The sequence below is a fragment of the Ursus maritimus genome, unplaced genomic scaffold (genome assembly GCF_017311325.1).
Source record: "Ursus maritimus isolate PB19 unplaced genomic scaffold, ASM1731132v1 scaffold_12, whole genome shotgun sequence".
In the NCBI taxonomy this organism is placed as follows: domain Eukaryota; kingdom Metazoa; phylum Chordata; class Mammalia; order Carnivora; family Ursidae; genus Ursus; species Ursus maritimus.
Genome location: NW_024423564.1, coordinates 1,611,070 through 1,627,905, shown reverse-complemented (window position 1 = coordinate 1,627,905; position 16,836 = coordinate 1,611,070). Strand labels below are relative to the sequence as shown.

Genomic DNA, 16,836 nt, shown 5'->3' with positions numbered 1-16,836 from the left:
AAGGAACTCACAGTCTAGTGACTGAAGACAGATACATAATTATAATACAGTTTAAAAAGGTGAAGTAAGAGAAACATGCAAGGCCTGATGGGCATGCAGAGGAGGTGGCCAGGCAATGTCCCCTAACGTGGGAGCAGGATGCTAACAGTTGGATTGGGATTGGAGGCCTGTCTAACACCGTGTCTCCCCACTGTCAACTCTAAGGGGCAATTCTCATTTCCTCCAAGGAAAGTTCTTTCTGAAGTCTTCCCTCACTTTTTTTTTAATAAAGATTTTATTTATTTATCAGAGAGAGCGAGCACAAGCAGGGGGAGCAGCAGACAGAGGGAGAAGCAGGCTCCCCGCTGAGCAAGGAGCCCGATGCAGGACTCCATCCCAGGACCCTGGGACCATGACCTGAGCCGAAGGCAAACGCTTAACCAACTGAGCCCCCAGGCGCCCCAGTAGTCACACTTCTGACCCCGACTCTCACAAGCCTCAGGTGGGCTGGAATCTGAGGTCCTTCAAAAGCAGGACTTCACAAAGTACCCTATTCTTTGGTCATCAGGGCGGAGAGGTGACAGCACAGATTCCTCAAAGAGTTACAGTGATGAGAGAATCTCTGGGGGCTGGGAGAACAAAATGCCAGTAGTCGTCTGGTAGCCATAGGGTAGCTTCATTGTCCAATTAACAAGGACCTGAAAACAAAATCTGATGAAAAGAGGCTAAATCCATTACTGTTTCATTTCCACACTTTATGACTAGAGAGAAGAAAACCAAATGCCAAAGAGCACTGAACTGTAGAATTTCTCCAAGTGGAAATTACTTTAGATCACCAAGTCCAATCCTAGTGATAGATGAAGAAACTTGCCCACAGATGACCGAGTGGTCGAGGGGCTGGCACTCTCCTGATTTCCATTCTCATGTGATTCCAGTATTTCATGCTAGAAAAAAAAAATACCTAGACTTATGAAGCTTGGAGGACAAGATGTGGCTAGGGGACAGTTCAGGAGCATGGAAGTATTATACCTCTGGGTAGTTAGCTTAGTCTTAGAGCTCGCTGCACATGAGGACAAAATTGGGTCATTCATTCAACTAGCATGTGAAAGCTAACTCTCTCACTCGAGGTCATTTCCAGCTACACGAGTTTCATGAATTCACTGTTCTGTACGTCGTCTTGAACAAGACGCTATGGGAACATGTACTGAGTGTGAGGAAAGGAAATGCTGCCCTTGAGGAAGGCAAGCTGCCCAGTGTATTCTTTTTTTTTTTTTAAGATTTTATTTATTTATTCAACAGAGATAGAGACAGCCAGCGAGAGAGGGAACACAAGCAGGGGGAGTGGGAGAGGAAGAAGCAGGCTCATAGCGGAGGAGCCTGATGTGGGGCTCGATCCCAGAACTCCAGGATCACGCCCTGAGCCGAAGGCAGACGCTTAGCCGCTGTGCCACCCAGGCGCCCCAGCCCGGTGTATTCTTGCTCACATGTATTCAATAGATCATAGCAGGGTTTGGAATATGCTACTTTCTGCCTTTTTTCCCCTCAGCCGATGACCCTTCCAATAGTGAAACAACAGACCGAACCATGGAGAAGAGAAAAGTTGTCTCTAGCTGTCCTAGGCATGCCACTCCTCATACTTCAGGGGCTGTATGGACTCCATGGTGCACCGTCCAGATGCTTCCCTGCAGGACAGAAGCACTCACCCTGTGTCCTCGCTCCTGCCTGCACTGCTGGGAATTTTGGCGGCTAACGGTTCTCAGCTGAGACCCCTTTATGGTCCTTCACTGAAAAATCATCGAAGTTATGCCCCCTCCTGAGACAGCCAGTAACCATTGCTCAGTGTGGGAGTATAGAGGTCTGATTCCCTTGCCCCTGTGGGGGACAACTCTGAAGGGTCGCAACAGCTCCAGAGTCCCTCTGGAGCTGTGGCTTCGGGCTCTTGCAGGTGTGTCGGTCCTTACATAAACCTTCACTCAGATTTCCATCTCAAAAAATGTTTCCCAGGGAATACAACCTGGCAAGAATCAGGGCCAAGACTACTGAGGAAAGCAGATTCTAAGCTGAGATTTTAGTTTATTATATATATGTGCTTATTTGAGGTGGTTGACATCTTTATTGCTTTGGAGTGGGGGGGCTTCCTCTCCATCATCACAGGCTTCTGGCAGCCCTGTGCAGATCTGGGTGGCATTGTTCTCGCGGGTCCTGTGTCTGACGCCGCTGAGGGAGGCCCCGGGGCGTTCTTGTCGATGGTCGTCTCTACGTGGTGGCGGGTGTTTGCTGGCTCGGTCTCCGCTTCCCGACCACCACTGCGCCTCTGCCATTGGCCATGGGCCCCACGCCCACAGTCTTGTGGGGCATCAGCCAGTTGTAGTGGAAGGAGCTGCGAGCTGGCAGTTTACTGGGCTCGGTGGTGTTTGTCTGTTTGTTCCTCTTGATCAGGAAGCTGGAGCTGTTCAGCATGACCGTCCAGTGCAGGTGGGCGGACGTGGCAGCAGCTGCTCTCACTGCCGCCGCCGGAGACAGAAAGACCAAACTGGGATTTTAAAGCTGAATCACCTGTGGGCCAACTGGTGGAGAGGACCCCATCACTGGTGGTAGGTAGAGCACGCATGGCCCTGGGACGCTGGCTCAGTGCAATTGTTAAAACCCTCACTAGCTGTGAACTAGGATGGGATCCTGGGGGAAGGGAACACATTGGTGGGGGAAAGATATCAGGTTTGAGGAGTTACAAAGACAATGGAATTGGATGGCTGCTGCTGGAGGCTCTGAATGCATTGGAGAAAGACAATGAAAGGCTGAGGGTAATTCATCACCAACTAAAGGCCAACTGTAAAGCCTGAGGTCCTCCTTGGCAACTTAAGAAGAGACTTTTGTCTCTTGTATCTAGAGGACCCAAAAAGCTGAGAAGAAGGTCCAGCATTTACCTGTAAGAGTAGGAGAGCTCTGGAGAAGTTTGAATTCTTACCTCTGGCAGGTCTGTTGGGAAGGAGTGAGGCCCTGACACATGGGGTGGGACATCTGGGTTGATGCTTTAAAAAATCTTGAATCCCCCATTCTCCTGCATCCCTTGGAACTGCAAAAGTACCCACTTCTTCCTGTTACGCAGGAAGTACCTCCCTTACGCAGCTGAGTACCCCCTTACGGAAGACTGCCTGGCGGCCCCAGTGGGCCTGGCCGGCACGTACTGGCTGGAGATGGTTGAAGATGTGTCAGGCTGGATTCTGAGGGTGTTGAACCAAGGAGAGTGGGACATAAGGGTGAGTAGCTGGGTATGGAAGCACTTTCCCATGATACAGGACTTAATACTCTGACAAGGACCCCAAGAGATACTGTTAATATTGCCTCTTAGGAAATTGGAGGAAGCCATGGCCCACAGTAAGTGAAGCAGAAATGCCAGAACAGCCATGGTAGGTGGTGGAAGAAGGCATCAACCGAGTGGGCATGTTAGAGTAAATATGCTATGTAAAGCCAGAAAGCTCCAAATGATTGTGCTCCATCAGAGGGCCCAAGGGGCGGTCTGTCTACTGAAGGGGTACAGTGAGCCCTGGTGAGACAGGCACCAGGCTCACCGAGGAGCTTAGGGATGGCCTTGCTCTACAGGCTGGCGGTGAGCTGTCACAGACCTGCACTCCCTGCTAGCAAGGGGGATGGCCGGACGCCGAAACGGGCAGGTGGTGGGTGCCAACCAATGGGGATCGAAGTGACTGAATTACCGCACTGAGCAGGAAGGTTGGAGAGGCAGCCAGGGTCTTTCCCTTGTGCGCAGTGTTGGACTGGAGCCAACTTACACCATCTAGTGAGATCCAGTTGTTACTAGCATCTCTTCCATACCCAGTGTTCAGTGATGTCACACTGGGTATGTGAAATCGTATTTATATCATAGAAATTGGCAAATGTGGGGCAGCTGGGTGGCTCAGTCAGTTAAGCATCCGACTCTTGGTTCTCAAGTTCGTGAGATCGAGCCCCGCATCAGGCTCTGCACTGACCATGGAGCCTAAGATTCTCTCTCTCCCTCTCCCTCTGCAACCCCCACCCTGTGCTCTCGCATGTTCTCTCTCTCTCCCTCTCTAAAAAAATAAATAATAAAATCTATATATCTATATAGAAATTGGCAAATGCTACAAACCAGGGCTTCCTTCCCACTGAAAGCTGGTTGTCAAACACAGCCCATCACTGCTGTGGTCCCTTTGCAGTCCAATCCCCATCCAAAATTCTGGCTCCTAGCCACTGCTAAATGCTTTATCACAAGAGTTTCACATAAATGGATTCATATAGCATGTAGTCCTTTGTGTCCAACCTCTTTCACTGAGCACATTTTTAGATTTTTCAGTGTGGTGGGTATCATTAGTTCCTTCATCTTGCTGAGTAGTATTCCACTGTTTATGTAACACTGATGGCCACTTGGGTTGTTTCCATTTGGGCTCATGAAGTTCCTATGAACATTAATACCTCATTAGTAACGTTTCATTTCTCTTTAGTAAATGCCTGGCAACGGGACGGCTGAGTTCAATGGTAAGGGTATTCCTTTGCAAGAAATTGCCAAACTCTTTTCCAAAGCAACTATCCCAGCCTGTATTCCTACCAGCAGTATCTGACCAGGTTTTGTGCATCCTCACAAGCTTTCGGTGTTGTCACAATTTTTAATTTTAGCCATATTGATGGGTGTATTGTAATATCTCATTGTGGTTTTAGTATTTATTTTTTTTAAAGATTTTATTTATTTATTTAACAGAGAAACAGTGAGAGAGGGAACACAAGCAGGAGGAGCAGGACAGGGAGAAGCAGGCTCCCCAGGGAGCCCGATGCCGGGCTTGAGCCCAGGACCCCGGGGACCATGACCCTGAGCCGAAGGCAGACACTTAACGACTGAGCGACCCAGGCGTCCCACTCACTGTGGTTTTAATTTGCATCTCTCTCATGGCTAATTGTGTTGAATATCTTTTCATGTGCTTATCTTCCCTCTATATATCCTTTTTGGTAAAATACATGTTCAGGTCTTCTGCCATTTTCTGATCCGATTGTAGTTTTTTTCACTTTGAGTTTGAGAATTCTTTTTATACTCAAGATACTGCTCCTTTGTTAGATCTATGAAACCATAGATCTAACAAATATTGTTTCCCAGTAGCTTGTCTTTTCATACTCTTCACATGGGCTTTCTAGGAGCATAATATTTAAATTTTAATGATGTCTAAATTCTTGATTTTCCCTCTTATGGATCATTTGGTGTCAAATTTAAGAGCTCTTTGGGGGTGCTTGGCTGGCTCAGTCAGTAGAACGTGTGACTCTTAATCTTGGGGTTGTTAAGTTCGAGTCCCATGTTGGGTTTAAGATTACTTAAAAATCTTTAGGGGTACCTGGGTGGCTCAGTTGGTTAAGTGTCTAGGTTCGGCTCAGGTCATGATGTCAGGGTCCTGGGATTGAGCCCCGCATTGGGCTCCCTGCTCAGCGGGGAGTCTGCTTCTCCCTCTCCCTCTGCACCACCCCCTTGCATGCGCGTGCTCTCTCTCAAATAAATAAATAGAATCTTAAGAAAACAAAACTGATGAGCTTGTTTTGAAAAAAATCCTAAAAAAACCTCTTTGTTTCTTCATAGATCTTGAAATTTTTCTACTTTTTAAAAAAAGTTTTAGAGTTTTAGTTTATTTTTAGGTCCATGGCCATTCTGAGTTAATTTCTGTATAAGATGTTAGACGTAGGTTAAGTTTCATTTTGTGCCGATGGCTGTCCAGCTGCTCTAGCATTTGTTGAAAAGGCTACCTTTTCTCCATCGAATCGCTTTGGTAACTTTGTCCAAAAAAAAAAAAAAAAAAAGTTCGGGCATATTTGTGAGTCTGTTCCTGGGACTGTATTCTGTTCCATTGATCTGTGTGTCTATCCCTCCACCTGTAGTTACGCACAGAACTGATTACTGTAGCTGTGTAATAAATCTAAAAACCGGGCAGACTTGATATCCCACACTTTTTTCTTTTTCAAAATTCTTTAAGCTATTCTAGTTCCTTTGCCTTCCATATAAATTTTAGGACAATCTTGTAAATGTTTACAAAAAATTTTGGGATTTTGATAGTAATTACATTAAACCTATCTATTTGGGGAAGAAGTGACGTCTTTACTATATTGTCTTTTGATCCATGAACACAGTATGTCTGTCCATTTATTTAGATCTATGATTTTTTTCATCAATGTTGTGTAATTTTCAGCACATAAGTCCGTGTGTTTTATTAGATTTATACCTACATAGTTTCGAGCAATTTTAAAGAGTGTTATATTTTTAATTTTGGTGTCCATGCGGTGTGTGTGTGTGTGTGTGTGGTGTGTGTGTGTGTGTGTGTGTGCGCGCATATTATTTTTAGTTTCCTGTAGACTCCTTGAGATTTTCTACATAGACAATCATGTCATCAGTAAATGGGGAGTTTCTTCTTTTGCCTGTATGCTTTTTGCTTCTCTTTCTTGCGTTATTGCACTGTCTAGAACTGCTAGCATTATGCTGAAGAAGAGGGGTGAGAGCGGATATACTTGCCTGGTTCCTGATCTTAGAAAAGCACTCAGACTTTCACCATTAAGTATAATCTTAACTGTAGACTTTTTGTAGTTGTTCTTGTTAAGTTGAAGAAGTTTCCCTATATTCCTATTTTTCTGAGAAAATTAAAAAACAGACTTTTTGTCAAATGATTCTTCATCAATTGATGTGATCATGTGATTTTCTTCTTTAGAGTGGTAATATGGTAGATTACATGGATTGATTTTTGAATATTGAGCCAGATTTACATCCCTGGAATAAACCCCACTTGAGCATGGTATATTAATCTCACCATAATTTGATAAAATCTATTTGCTGATACTTTGTTAAGGATTTTTGTATTTATATGCATGAGAGATATTGGACTGTATTTCTTTTGTACTGTTGGGGGTTTGTTTTCATGGTAATCCTAGCTTCACAAAATGAATTGGGAAGTATCCCCCCTATTGTGTGGAAGAAATGATATAGAATTAGTGTTACTTCCTCTTTAAACATTGGCAGAATTCTCCAGAGAAACCACCTGGGCCTGAGAGTTTTATGAGGGGAGGAAAAGAGGGGAGCTTTAAAATATGAATTAATTCTCCATATTTGTTACAGGGCTATTCAAACGATCTATTTAACATTGGGTCAGTTATGGTAGTTTGTGTTTTTCAAGGATTTTGTCAAATTTATGCATATAGAGTTCATAGTGTTCCCTTACCATCTTTTTGATAACTGTGAAGTCTCTAGTGATATGCTGTTTCATTCCTGATATTTGTAGTTTGTCTTTTATTAGTCTTGCTAGTGGTTTGTCAATTTTATTGATGTTTTTCAGAATACTAGCTCTTCGTTTCACCGATTTTCTCTATTTCTCTCTTACAAATTTCATTGCTTTCTGGTTCCTTTTATTTTTATTGTTTCCTTGCCCATGCTTGCTCAGGGTTTATTTTGCTCTTCTTTTTCTAGGTTCTTGAGGTGGGACTTAAGATTGACTGATTTTAGACTTTTCCTCTTTCCCAATATATGCATTTAGTGCTTTAATTTTGCCTCAGCATTGCTTTAGCTGTGTGACACAAATTTTGATATGTTGTTTTCATTTTTTTTTAAAGATTTTATTTATTTATTTGACAGAGACAGAGACAGCCAGCAAGAGAGGGAACACAAGCAGGGGGAGTGGGAGAGGAAGAAGCAGGCTCACAACGGAGGAGCCTGATGTGGGGCTCGATCCCATAACGCCGGGATCACGCCCTGAGCTGAAGGCAGACGCTTAACCGCTGTGCCACCCAGGCGCCCCTGTTGTTTTCATTTTTATTCAGTTGAATGTATTTAAAATTTTTTTCCCTTCAAAATTCCTCATTGACCCATGGATTATTTAGAAGTGCATTTAGTTTTGAAGTATTGTAAGATATCCCCCCCTATTTTTCTATTGTTGATTTCTATCTTGAGTCCATGGTGATCAGAGAACACATTCTGTATGATTCCATTTTTAAGTTGATTGAGATTTTCTTTGGGGTCCAGGATATGGTCTATCTTGGTATATGTTCTGTGGGAGCGTAAAACAAGGTCTATTCCGCTGTTGCTGGGTGGAGTGTTCTATAAATGTTGATTAGGTCCTGTTGGTGATTGTGTTGTCATCTCAGTATCAGCATCTACTGATTATCTTTGTTCACTCAGTTTGAGGTCTTCCTGGTTCCTAGTATGATGAGTGACTTTTTTTCCCCAATATGTAACGACTTTATTATTTTTTTAAAAAGTAATCTCTATGCCCAATGTGGGGTTCGAACTCACCACCCCAAGATCAAGAGTCACCCGCTCTATTGACTAAGCCAGCCAGGCAACCCATGATGAGACTTTTTATTGGAACCTGGACATTTTTGTATTATGAGGTTGAATCGAAATTTAAACTTGTATTTAACTTCCTATGAACTGCTTTGGCACTGGAGGGGGAGGTGGGACTTCATGATCCTCCGTCAGCTCTAATCTCCGGCTTTATTTAGGTTTCCCCCTTTGTACTGCGCCCTACACTACAGTGCTGGAAACTACCTCTAGGCAATAAACTGCGGCAATCAGAGGGCTCACCTCATTTCCCTTTTCTCATTTAATGAAGTTTTGCACTACCTGCTTTCCAATATCCATAAACATTTATAATTTTGTCTATTTTTCGTTATTTATAGTGGGAAGGTCATTTCTGTAGCTGTGATCACTTCATGGGTGGAGGTGGAAGTCTTCCTGAGCCAGTTTTTCAGCTGGAACAACTGATGTTAAGAGGCTAGGCCCGGGGCGCCTGGGTGGCACAGCGGTTAAGCGTCTGCCTTCGGCTCAGGGCGTGATCCCGGCGTTGTGGGATCGAGCCCCACATCAGGCTCTTCCACTATGAGCCTGTTTCTTCCTCTCCCTCTCCCCCTGCTTGTGTTCCCTCTCTCACTGGCTGTCTCTATCTCTATCAAATAAATAAAGTCTTTAAAAAAAAAAAAAAAAGAGGCTAGGCCCCTAGGAGAAGGGACCTTGAAACAGCATGACAAGTGTGTAAGGTAGTAATCCCCCCAGTCTTCTCCCATAGGGACTCATGACCATTTGTTTGCAGAATACACACCGGAAAAAGAGGAATATTCGACCATTTGAAGAACTATGAAACAGGGTCCTGTCGGATACCGATGTCCACAGATCTAAAGCATCATCGTGGCCCTGCTAGAGTGGCAGTGTATGGGGACCGGGTGACAAACGTACTCCAGACCAGGTCTGGCTCTCAGTGGTCCTGCTGGGTTCACAGATCCACCTAGTGGTCCTCTTCACTGGTCCTTAATGGTAACCGAGATGGACATATTTGCTAGTTGGCCGAACTACAGTAACCACAACAGGGTAAGAGCTCTCATGGTGGAGAAGACCAGCATGAAGCTCTTGAAGCTGCTGCCGCCATCCAGGCCACGATAATAAAACTATCACATCAGTGGCCCTCTTGAAGACCTAAAGGATGCAGGGATGGTGGTCCCATCCTAAGGCCATTTGAGTCACTCTGCTCCCTGGTAAAACCAGACAGTTCCTGGAGGCTGACAGTGGATTATGGCAATCTCAACCAACAGGTAATTTGCAACAAGGAATCTGCTGTGCTAAGTGCGGGTCTTTGCTAGAGCAGATTAACAGTCTCAGGTACAAGATAGGCAGCCATTAATCTGAGCAAGATATTCCTTTCCATCTCTGTAAGAAAGGAGGATCATGAAAAATTCGCTTTCACTAGGGGGGTGAGCAGTACTATGTATTTACAGTCCCACAGCGGGACCATGTAAACCCTCCATCTAGGCACTGCACAAAGTGTCACATTACCACGCTGACGACATCATGGTCGTCGTACAGGACAAGCAGGAAGTGGCAAGTACGTTAGAGACTGGTGGAACATAAACCTGCAAATACTCAGTGATGTGTTTGGAGGTCCAGTGGTGGTCGGGACTGTGCCGGGACATTCCCTCCAAAGTAAAGGAGAAATTTTACGTCTCCCACCTCACTACTAAGAAGAGAACAGACTGCCTGGTAAAACTCCTTGGGGTCTACAGACGGCATATTCCACAGTGTTTTGACACATGCATCGATTTTGATGATAAATGCACAGATGCAGTCATGGCCTGCGAAGGGCATGATGATGACGTACGTTATCAGGTTAACCTGTTTGGACCAGAAGTACAAGCTGAGGGGGTGTGGGCAAGAATCTGGATGGGGAGTAGAGCGGGGAGAGGATAAACACCCACTGCAGACGGGACAAGCTATAGCAACAGGGGCTGTGAGCCGTCCCAGACCTTCCTCTATTAGTTTTCCCAGGAAAAGGGGCCCATGAGAATCCTGAAGGGATCATTCTAGAATTTATGAAGTAAATGGATCTGAAGAGCACAAAAGGTGGACTGCAGTGGAGACTGCCACTGAGTTCCCGCTCCAGGACTGAAGCACTCCTTTCCCAAGCTACTGAGAATGCTGATGGCTCTCATCTGAGTCCCCCCGGGAACTGCCTTTGCCTAAAGTCAGTCACCTCACCCAAGCACATGGCCCTTTCCTGGTCCATGTGGGGGTATGTATGTCTGGCCACTTGCCTCAATAGGTTACACATTTCTGTACAGCTATCCTAGCTTGAGCCTGAGGGACCGACGAAGGTCTTTGTTGAGACCACTCAGCTCGACCTCCGCCTCTCCCCAGTCCTGCTTCCTTGCCTCTCCCACAGGAGTTGATTCAGTGGACTCCCCCCACCATCAGCTTCCTGCACACACATTTCTAGTTCAGTCTGTTTTGCCAGGAACTAACACTGTGACAAGTGAGCACTGAAATGCGCTGGAGAGGAGCTGTGCGGCACGTGGTGCCTGTTGCGCAGGCAATTTCAGAGAGCTTCACGGTGCTACTGGCGGTGGTGTGAAAAGATGCGGTGTTGAATGAGCTCTTCCTCATAAGAGTAGGGCTGGAGATCACTGAAATAACACCACCAGTGGCAGACTTGAGTTATGAAGTCTGGCAAGTGTGAGGCTGGCCACAGCTATGAGTGCAAGTGATGACAGACCGCTGTTAGTTGGGACGGCCTCACGTGAATGAAAGTTACTTAACTGACTCAGATGGTAGATGAGCTTAAACACTATGATAGAAACAAGTCTCTCTGAGCTTCTGGTAAGGACAGTAGAGTCAATGGCCCCTTTCCCCTTCCTAAACTGAGTGACCTCACATTATATTTGAGTGACTAGCATAATTAATTTGTCAATAGTTGGTCTTTTTTCCACTCACTGACCTTGAATTTATGCAGAACTATCTACTTCTCTTATCCCCCATCAAGATACCTATTCCATAATTACCCAATGACTAGCCCTATATCATAACCCTGGTCTAGAAACCAAGATACCATCTTTATCGTAATTTCAGGGGCTGGTTATAGAAATAAAAGAGAAGTTCTCCTTAAATTTCTTTCATCTCAGCTCCATTTTCTCCCAACAATTATACCCTTAGGCCTTATTTGGATCCCTTTAGAAAAGTAGCATCCATTATGCTTATTCATACTCATGACTTTATCAATATACCTAACAAAAATAACTCTTAAGACCAAAGCCATATCAGCTTGTTAAGTACTGTGCCCACAGCACCCACGGGTTGTAGCCTGCAAATGCTCTTCTTCCTTTTTAGCACCAAACCCCAGTAGCTCAAAAGAACAACCTACTTGGAGGTCCTATCCCCAGTCTACTCAAGCCTGGTAAACAACATCTAAAAAGAACACAAGCTCTATAGTCAGTGATGTCATAACAACAGCACTGCATGGTGGCACATGGCAGCCATACTTGGGTAAGCCCAGCAGAACGTACAGAATTACCCAATCACTATGCCGTACAGCTGAGACGAAATTAACATGGTGTCTCATGTATGCTACAATCAGAAAATTTTGAAAATTAAAAAGTTAAAATTTATCACAACATGCACACAAACTCTTAAAGACCATACACAGCACCATTTGTAGTTGAGAGAAATGTAAACACAAAGGTGCGTATTAAATCACAACTGCATAAAAATAACTGCAGTGCACACCGTATCACCGTCATTAAAAAAACAAAAAATAAAAACAGCACAATCTCTTTATTTCCTCTTGAGATATAAATGTTCAGTTTGTATGAGAATGAGACCAGTGTGGCTAGCTCTTCCATTTGTTCCAGCAAATTCCAGGCTAAATACGATCTAGACTGTTTACATCTGTTAATATGCAGCTTATCTACAGCCTGGTACCCCGTGAGCAGGACGGCCCCGTAAGGCCAGATGCGGTAAGAAGCAAAGTCGGAGGCGGGAGACACGCAGGATTCAACGTGGCTGTGCAGTTCAGGCCCACGTCCCCGCGTGCTCTCTAGAACTCCATTACTTGGTCAGAGCTGGGAGTGGTATCGGGGTGCTGGCCCATTGGTGCTCCGCTGCTCCTCTGATTCTGCTCTTCTGCTTCTGAGGGAGAGAAGGTTCAGCTCGTCTGGGAGCTGGTGGGGGCCATTCCCTTGGCGGCTTGCTGGGCTAACCAGTACTTGTATCTTTTGGTCCTGGGCCTCTCAAAGTTCACCACAGACATAGGTACCCTCACTGTGTCAAGTCCATTTACCTGTACACAAAACGACAGGAATCCTCAGAGGTCAGCTGGGCAAGTAAGACCTACTACCACCCAAGCCCACCTTTTCACCCAGCCACAAAAAGGAGACAGTACATGAAACACTCACCGTCACCTCGCACCAGTACTCGCCCCACCGCGTAATGGGCTCTTCTGGTAACTTTAATGCATGTGGGGCGACCACAACGCCAAGCTGCAAAAAGTGACAGCCAAAAGGAGCTCTGTTTACATTGATGCAACCGTAGGCAACCTCGAAGGTTCTGGAATTTCCTGTACAGGAATGAATAAAACTGAGGAGCTGACCCTGACTGTTCCCACGGGAGGACACAGACCTCCATAGACAGTGGCAGAGAAACTCAATCCTAGTTTCTCAGAAACGGAGGAGCATTCACCAAAGAGAAACAGGTCTTGAGACCAAAATCACTGCATCCACAGAAGTACAAACTCCCCAGTGAGTCACATTTCCTAGGTTTTCCCTAGCTGGAGAAGAAATAAGTGATACCACCATCTTTTCCTATCAGTCTTCAAATTCTGACCGCCCCTAGTCCTTAGTCATTTCCCTCCCACAGCCCCTGCAACCAGCAACGCTTTCCCTAACGCCAGCTGCTGATCACACTCCTTCCTAACGACGGGATCGAGCCTGGGCCTCCCTCCCAGGGCAGCTTCTACCCTCAGAGGTACAGCGGTATTTGGGAACGCTCACATTTCTGAAGAAATGGCGGGCAACTATTTCAGGGTTTAGCTCCCATTTGACGTTGTTCTTCATCCCCACCTCCAGGTGACAGCTTCTCAGAAATTTCACTGTCTGATAGGAGTTATACACAGGACATAGGTCAGAATTGCAATCAAAGGAGGAGAAACACGTTAGCAAGAGGCACAAGGTCTGAGCTCAGGAAAAGGGCACAATTTCTGCCTCAAAAGCATACAGGTGAGATGACTGGGAAAGAGAGCATTCTTATTGTCTCAAGGCTAATTTTGTAGAAAGATGTTTTAGTGAAACTTTGGAGGAGGAGGTCACCTATACCTTGTTGTTCCTAACCAAGGCGGAGAAACAGGCCATGTCAAAGTTATCAATGGGGATCAATGGTATATCTCAGGACAGACTTTTTTTTTTTTTTTTTTGAGAGCGAGCACATGCACAATTGGGGAGGGGCATAAGAAGAGAAAGAATATTTTTTTTTACAAATTTTTTTTTAAGATTTTATTTATTTATTTGACAGAGAGATAGACAGCCAGCGAGAGAGGGAACACAAGCAGTGGGAGAGGAAGAAGCAGGCTCCCAGTGGAGCAGGAAGCCCGATGCGGGGCTCGATCCCAGGACCCTGGGATCACGCCCTGAGGCAAAGGCAGACACTTAGTGACTGAGCCAACCGGGTGCCCCGGAGAGAGAGAATCTTAAGCAGGTTCCACGCTCAGCACAGAGCCTGACATGGGGCTCGATTTAACAACCCTGAAATCATGACCGAAGAGAAAATCAAGAGTCAAGATGCTTAACCAACTGAACCACCCAGGAGCCCCAGGATAGAATGACTTTCATAGACCATTTTAACCCAATACTTCTGGCTCTTCAATCCTACCCCTACCCTATTAACAATTTCTCCCTACTTACAGAATGAAGTATAAATTCATTAGCTGAGGATTCAAAATGTATTACAAATCTCACCCCAACCTCCTTTCCAGCCATGTTTTGTAATATTACCCTATATAAGTCCTCTGGTTTTGCTAGACTGGTCTACTTTCCATGTGAAGCACATGCCTGAACTACCTATACTTTTTGTCCCTTAATACCTTTCCCACCCTCCTGGTCTATCCAAAGCCTACTAATCCCACAAGGCCCAATTCAATCCCGTCTGAAGAAAAGCCCTCTCCAATCACCCTAATCCTTTTTGGTCCATGTCATTCTTATAATAATCTACTGACTTGAGGTTACTGATCACGTTCTCATGTGTCTATGTTCTCTGCAACTTGTCTGTAAATATCCATGGAGGCAGAGCCCTCATCTCACACTTTTCCATGGGTCCCCTGGTAATCAGGTTGAGGCCTTCCTCAATAAGCTAAGGAACTTCACCCAACAAGTAAGGATCTTCCAGGAGGTCTCAATACCAGTTATGGCAGCCAAACATTTCCCCTTTCTTCTACACTTGTCTCTGCAATCAGGAGATTTCAAAGAAATCAAGAAGCCTCTCAGGAAGAAATTGATGACTCCTTAGGTGACAAATAAGTAACAACTTTCTGTGTTTTTACTCACCATCTCACCTGCCTTGGTCTGGATCTTCTCTAATTTTCCTTCTTGTCTCAGCTACAAAAGAAAGTAAAGATGAAAAAAAAAAGGAAAAGAAAAATGGGTCCATTATAAATATCGAACTTACTATGCTAGATATAAGCTGAGTTTCTGGATTCCTGTTCTTCTAATCCCTATCTCATTTTTAAGTTAGATAGCAAAGGAAAGGAAGTTGCTAGAAGAAATCTTAAGGTTTTTATTCCTCCAAGTCCCTCTGCCTTCCTTTGCACTCACCAGTTTCTCCTCCTCAAACAGTTTCTTATTTTCAGGGGATGCATACACAGCCAGACCTTGAGGCAGTAGTTGATTCCGGCCCAAAGATTTCTTCACTGAGACCAGGTCACCCCGGACTCCAAGTCCTGCCAATGAGAACAGACAGTGGATCAGACTACTAGGAGTACCTAAAGAGGAGGAGATGATCAAAGAAAGACGCGCCTATTATTCTCTCACAGCGCTTATTCCTCCTAGAAGAAACGTTAATATTCACTAAGAACAACACTTAAAGACTTCTAATTAGTTTCTTTGGGCCTGATTGAGAAATTTAGTATTCCCTGTACAAAGTGAGAGTTGTCCCATCACAGGATTTCAGTAACTGTAGCACATGCTGTTACGCCTCCTTTTCCCTCCACGCACTGTCACTGATGTTGCTGCATTCATGTTCCTTTCTCTATGCAGACAGGCAAGGGCACAGTCATCGTACTTTCTATGGCTTCTTCTTAAATACAGAGCAGTTCATTTCTACAAAGTAGAGAAAGGACGGAAAACAGCTAAGGGGGGACGGCAGGAAAAAGGTGATGCCAAACAGAGCCAGCCTAAGACAGGAAGTATCTTCGCCAGGCCTCACCTTCCACCGACTGCGTGAGGATGAGCTCCAGGTTGCTTTTGGGCCCGTGTTTCGTGTCCTCTACCAGCTTGTAGACCCGGTGTCGCCGGTGTAGGCGCGGCTTCCGGCCCTTTCCGGCCAGCGGCACCTTCCACCAGCGCTCCACGATGACCGTGCCCTGGCAGCCGGGGAGCGAGGGTGAGCGAGTCTCCCGAGAACCCCCTGCCGCCCTCAGCCGGCGGCACACGGACAGCCCGCCACTCCCAGGCCGCGGCCCCCCCGAAACACTACTCGGCCGTAAGAAGCCCCACCAGAGGCGAGGACCCTCAGAACTCAGAGCTGGCCCTCACCCGATAGTGAGAGAGGCTGAAGTCGCGCTCCGGGCCGGGGGTGCCCCCTGCGAGTCGGGGGAGCAGCAGCCCCCGCACGGTTCCTCGCAGCAGGACTCTCGCCACGGCCGCCGCCATGTTCCCAGCGCCGAGGGAGAGCGGAGGAGGCCCCCGGCGCCGGCGCAGGAAAGGCCCCAGCGGCTGCCCGCGGCGCGCCTGAGCCGCCGCCGCTCTGGCTGGCGAAGCCGTGGGGCAGACCCGGCCGGCGCTGGACGGTGGTCTCGCCGCCTGGCGGTCGCCGGGAACCTCAAAAGCTGAGGCGATGAGCCGTGATTCAGCGTTTTCCCCTACTCCCTGCTCCCTGTGTCTTCTCCGGGCAGGCAGGCCCATGGTTATTGACAGATCGTGGCATGAACTGGAAAAGACACCATCTCCCTCCTGGCTTCGCTTTCTCTTTAAACTGGGGGCTTTGGTTTCTCTCTCGCAGCTCTGGCGTTCTGTGGTAACTGGAGGCTGACGGGAGAGGGATGCTGCTCTCACTTTTCCTTACTTCAGATCTTCCTAAAAGTGGCGGAGGGATGGGATCCCCTGGAAGACTATGGCAGCCCCAGGAGGAGGCCTACCCTTAACCTTTACAACTGGGGTATTTGACCTAGTATTTAAAGAATTCTAAATCACAAGGGGGATACGCCACAGAAAAAGGGAAGTATGGCAGTGCTGGGGGAGCAGAAGACAAGTCGGGGACAAAGCACAAGGTGCGGTGAGGGTTGCGGGGTGTCCACTGTGCATTGTCCCGTTTGTCTTCTCCCTCAGCAGCAGGGGCCAGAC

General features: G+C 46.3%; 1 protein-coding gene across 2 annotated transcripts; it reads right to left on the bottom strand.

The window, feature by feature from the left end:
• Window positions 1–12,045: 12,045 nt before the first annotated feature.
• MRPL9 (mitochondrial ribosomal protein L9) lies at window positions 12,046–16,190 on the bottom strand. Of its 2 annotated transcripts, XM_040626741.1 has the most exons (7): window positions 16,030–16,190; window positions 15,701–15,857; window positions 15,091–15,215; window positions 14,824–14,874; window positions 13,279–13,380; window positions 12,685–12,768; window positions 12,046–12,569 (listed from the first exon to the last, which is right to left on the bottom strand). In XM_040626741.1, exons 1-7 carry the CDS (start codon window positions 16,144–16,146, stop codon window positions 12,435–12,437), a joined length of 771 nt encoding a protein of 256 aa, XP_040482675.1. In that variant the 5' UTR covers window positions 16,147–16,190; the 3' UTR covers window positions 12,046–12,434. The 2 variants fall into 2 exon arrangements, with proteins under 2 accessions (XP_040482675.1, XP_040482676.1); XM_040626742.1 differs by lacking the exon at window positions 13,279–13,380.
• Between the last annotated feature and the right edge of the window lie 646 nt (window positions 16,191–16,836).

What these genes read in the sequence shown, in the direction of transcription:
- MRPL9 (XM_040626741.1), bottom strand. Translation starts at nt 16,146, where the DNA reads ATGGCGGCGGCCGTGGCGAGAGTCCTGCTGCGAGGAACCGTGCGGGGG. An exon ending in CCTCACGCAGTCGGTGGAAG is followed by an intron (nt 15,216 to 15,700) that starts GTGAGGCCTGGC and finishes TCTCATTGGCAG; the next exon opens with GACTTGGAGTCCGGGGTGAC. An exon ending in AGACCAAGGCAGGTGAGATG is followed by an intron (nt 13,381 to 14,823) that starts GTGAGTAAAAAC and finishes AACTCCTATCAG; the next exon opens with ACAGTGAAATTTCTGAGAAG.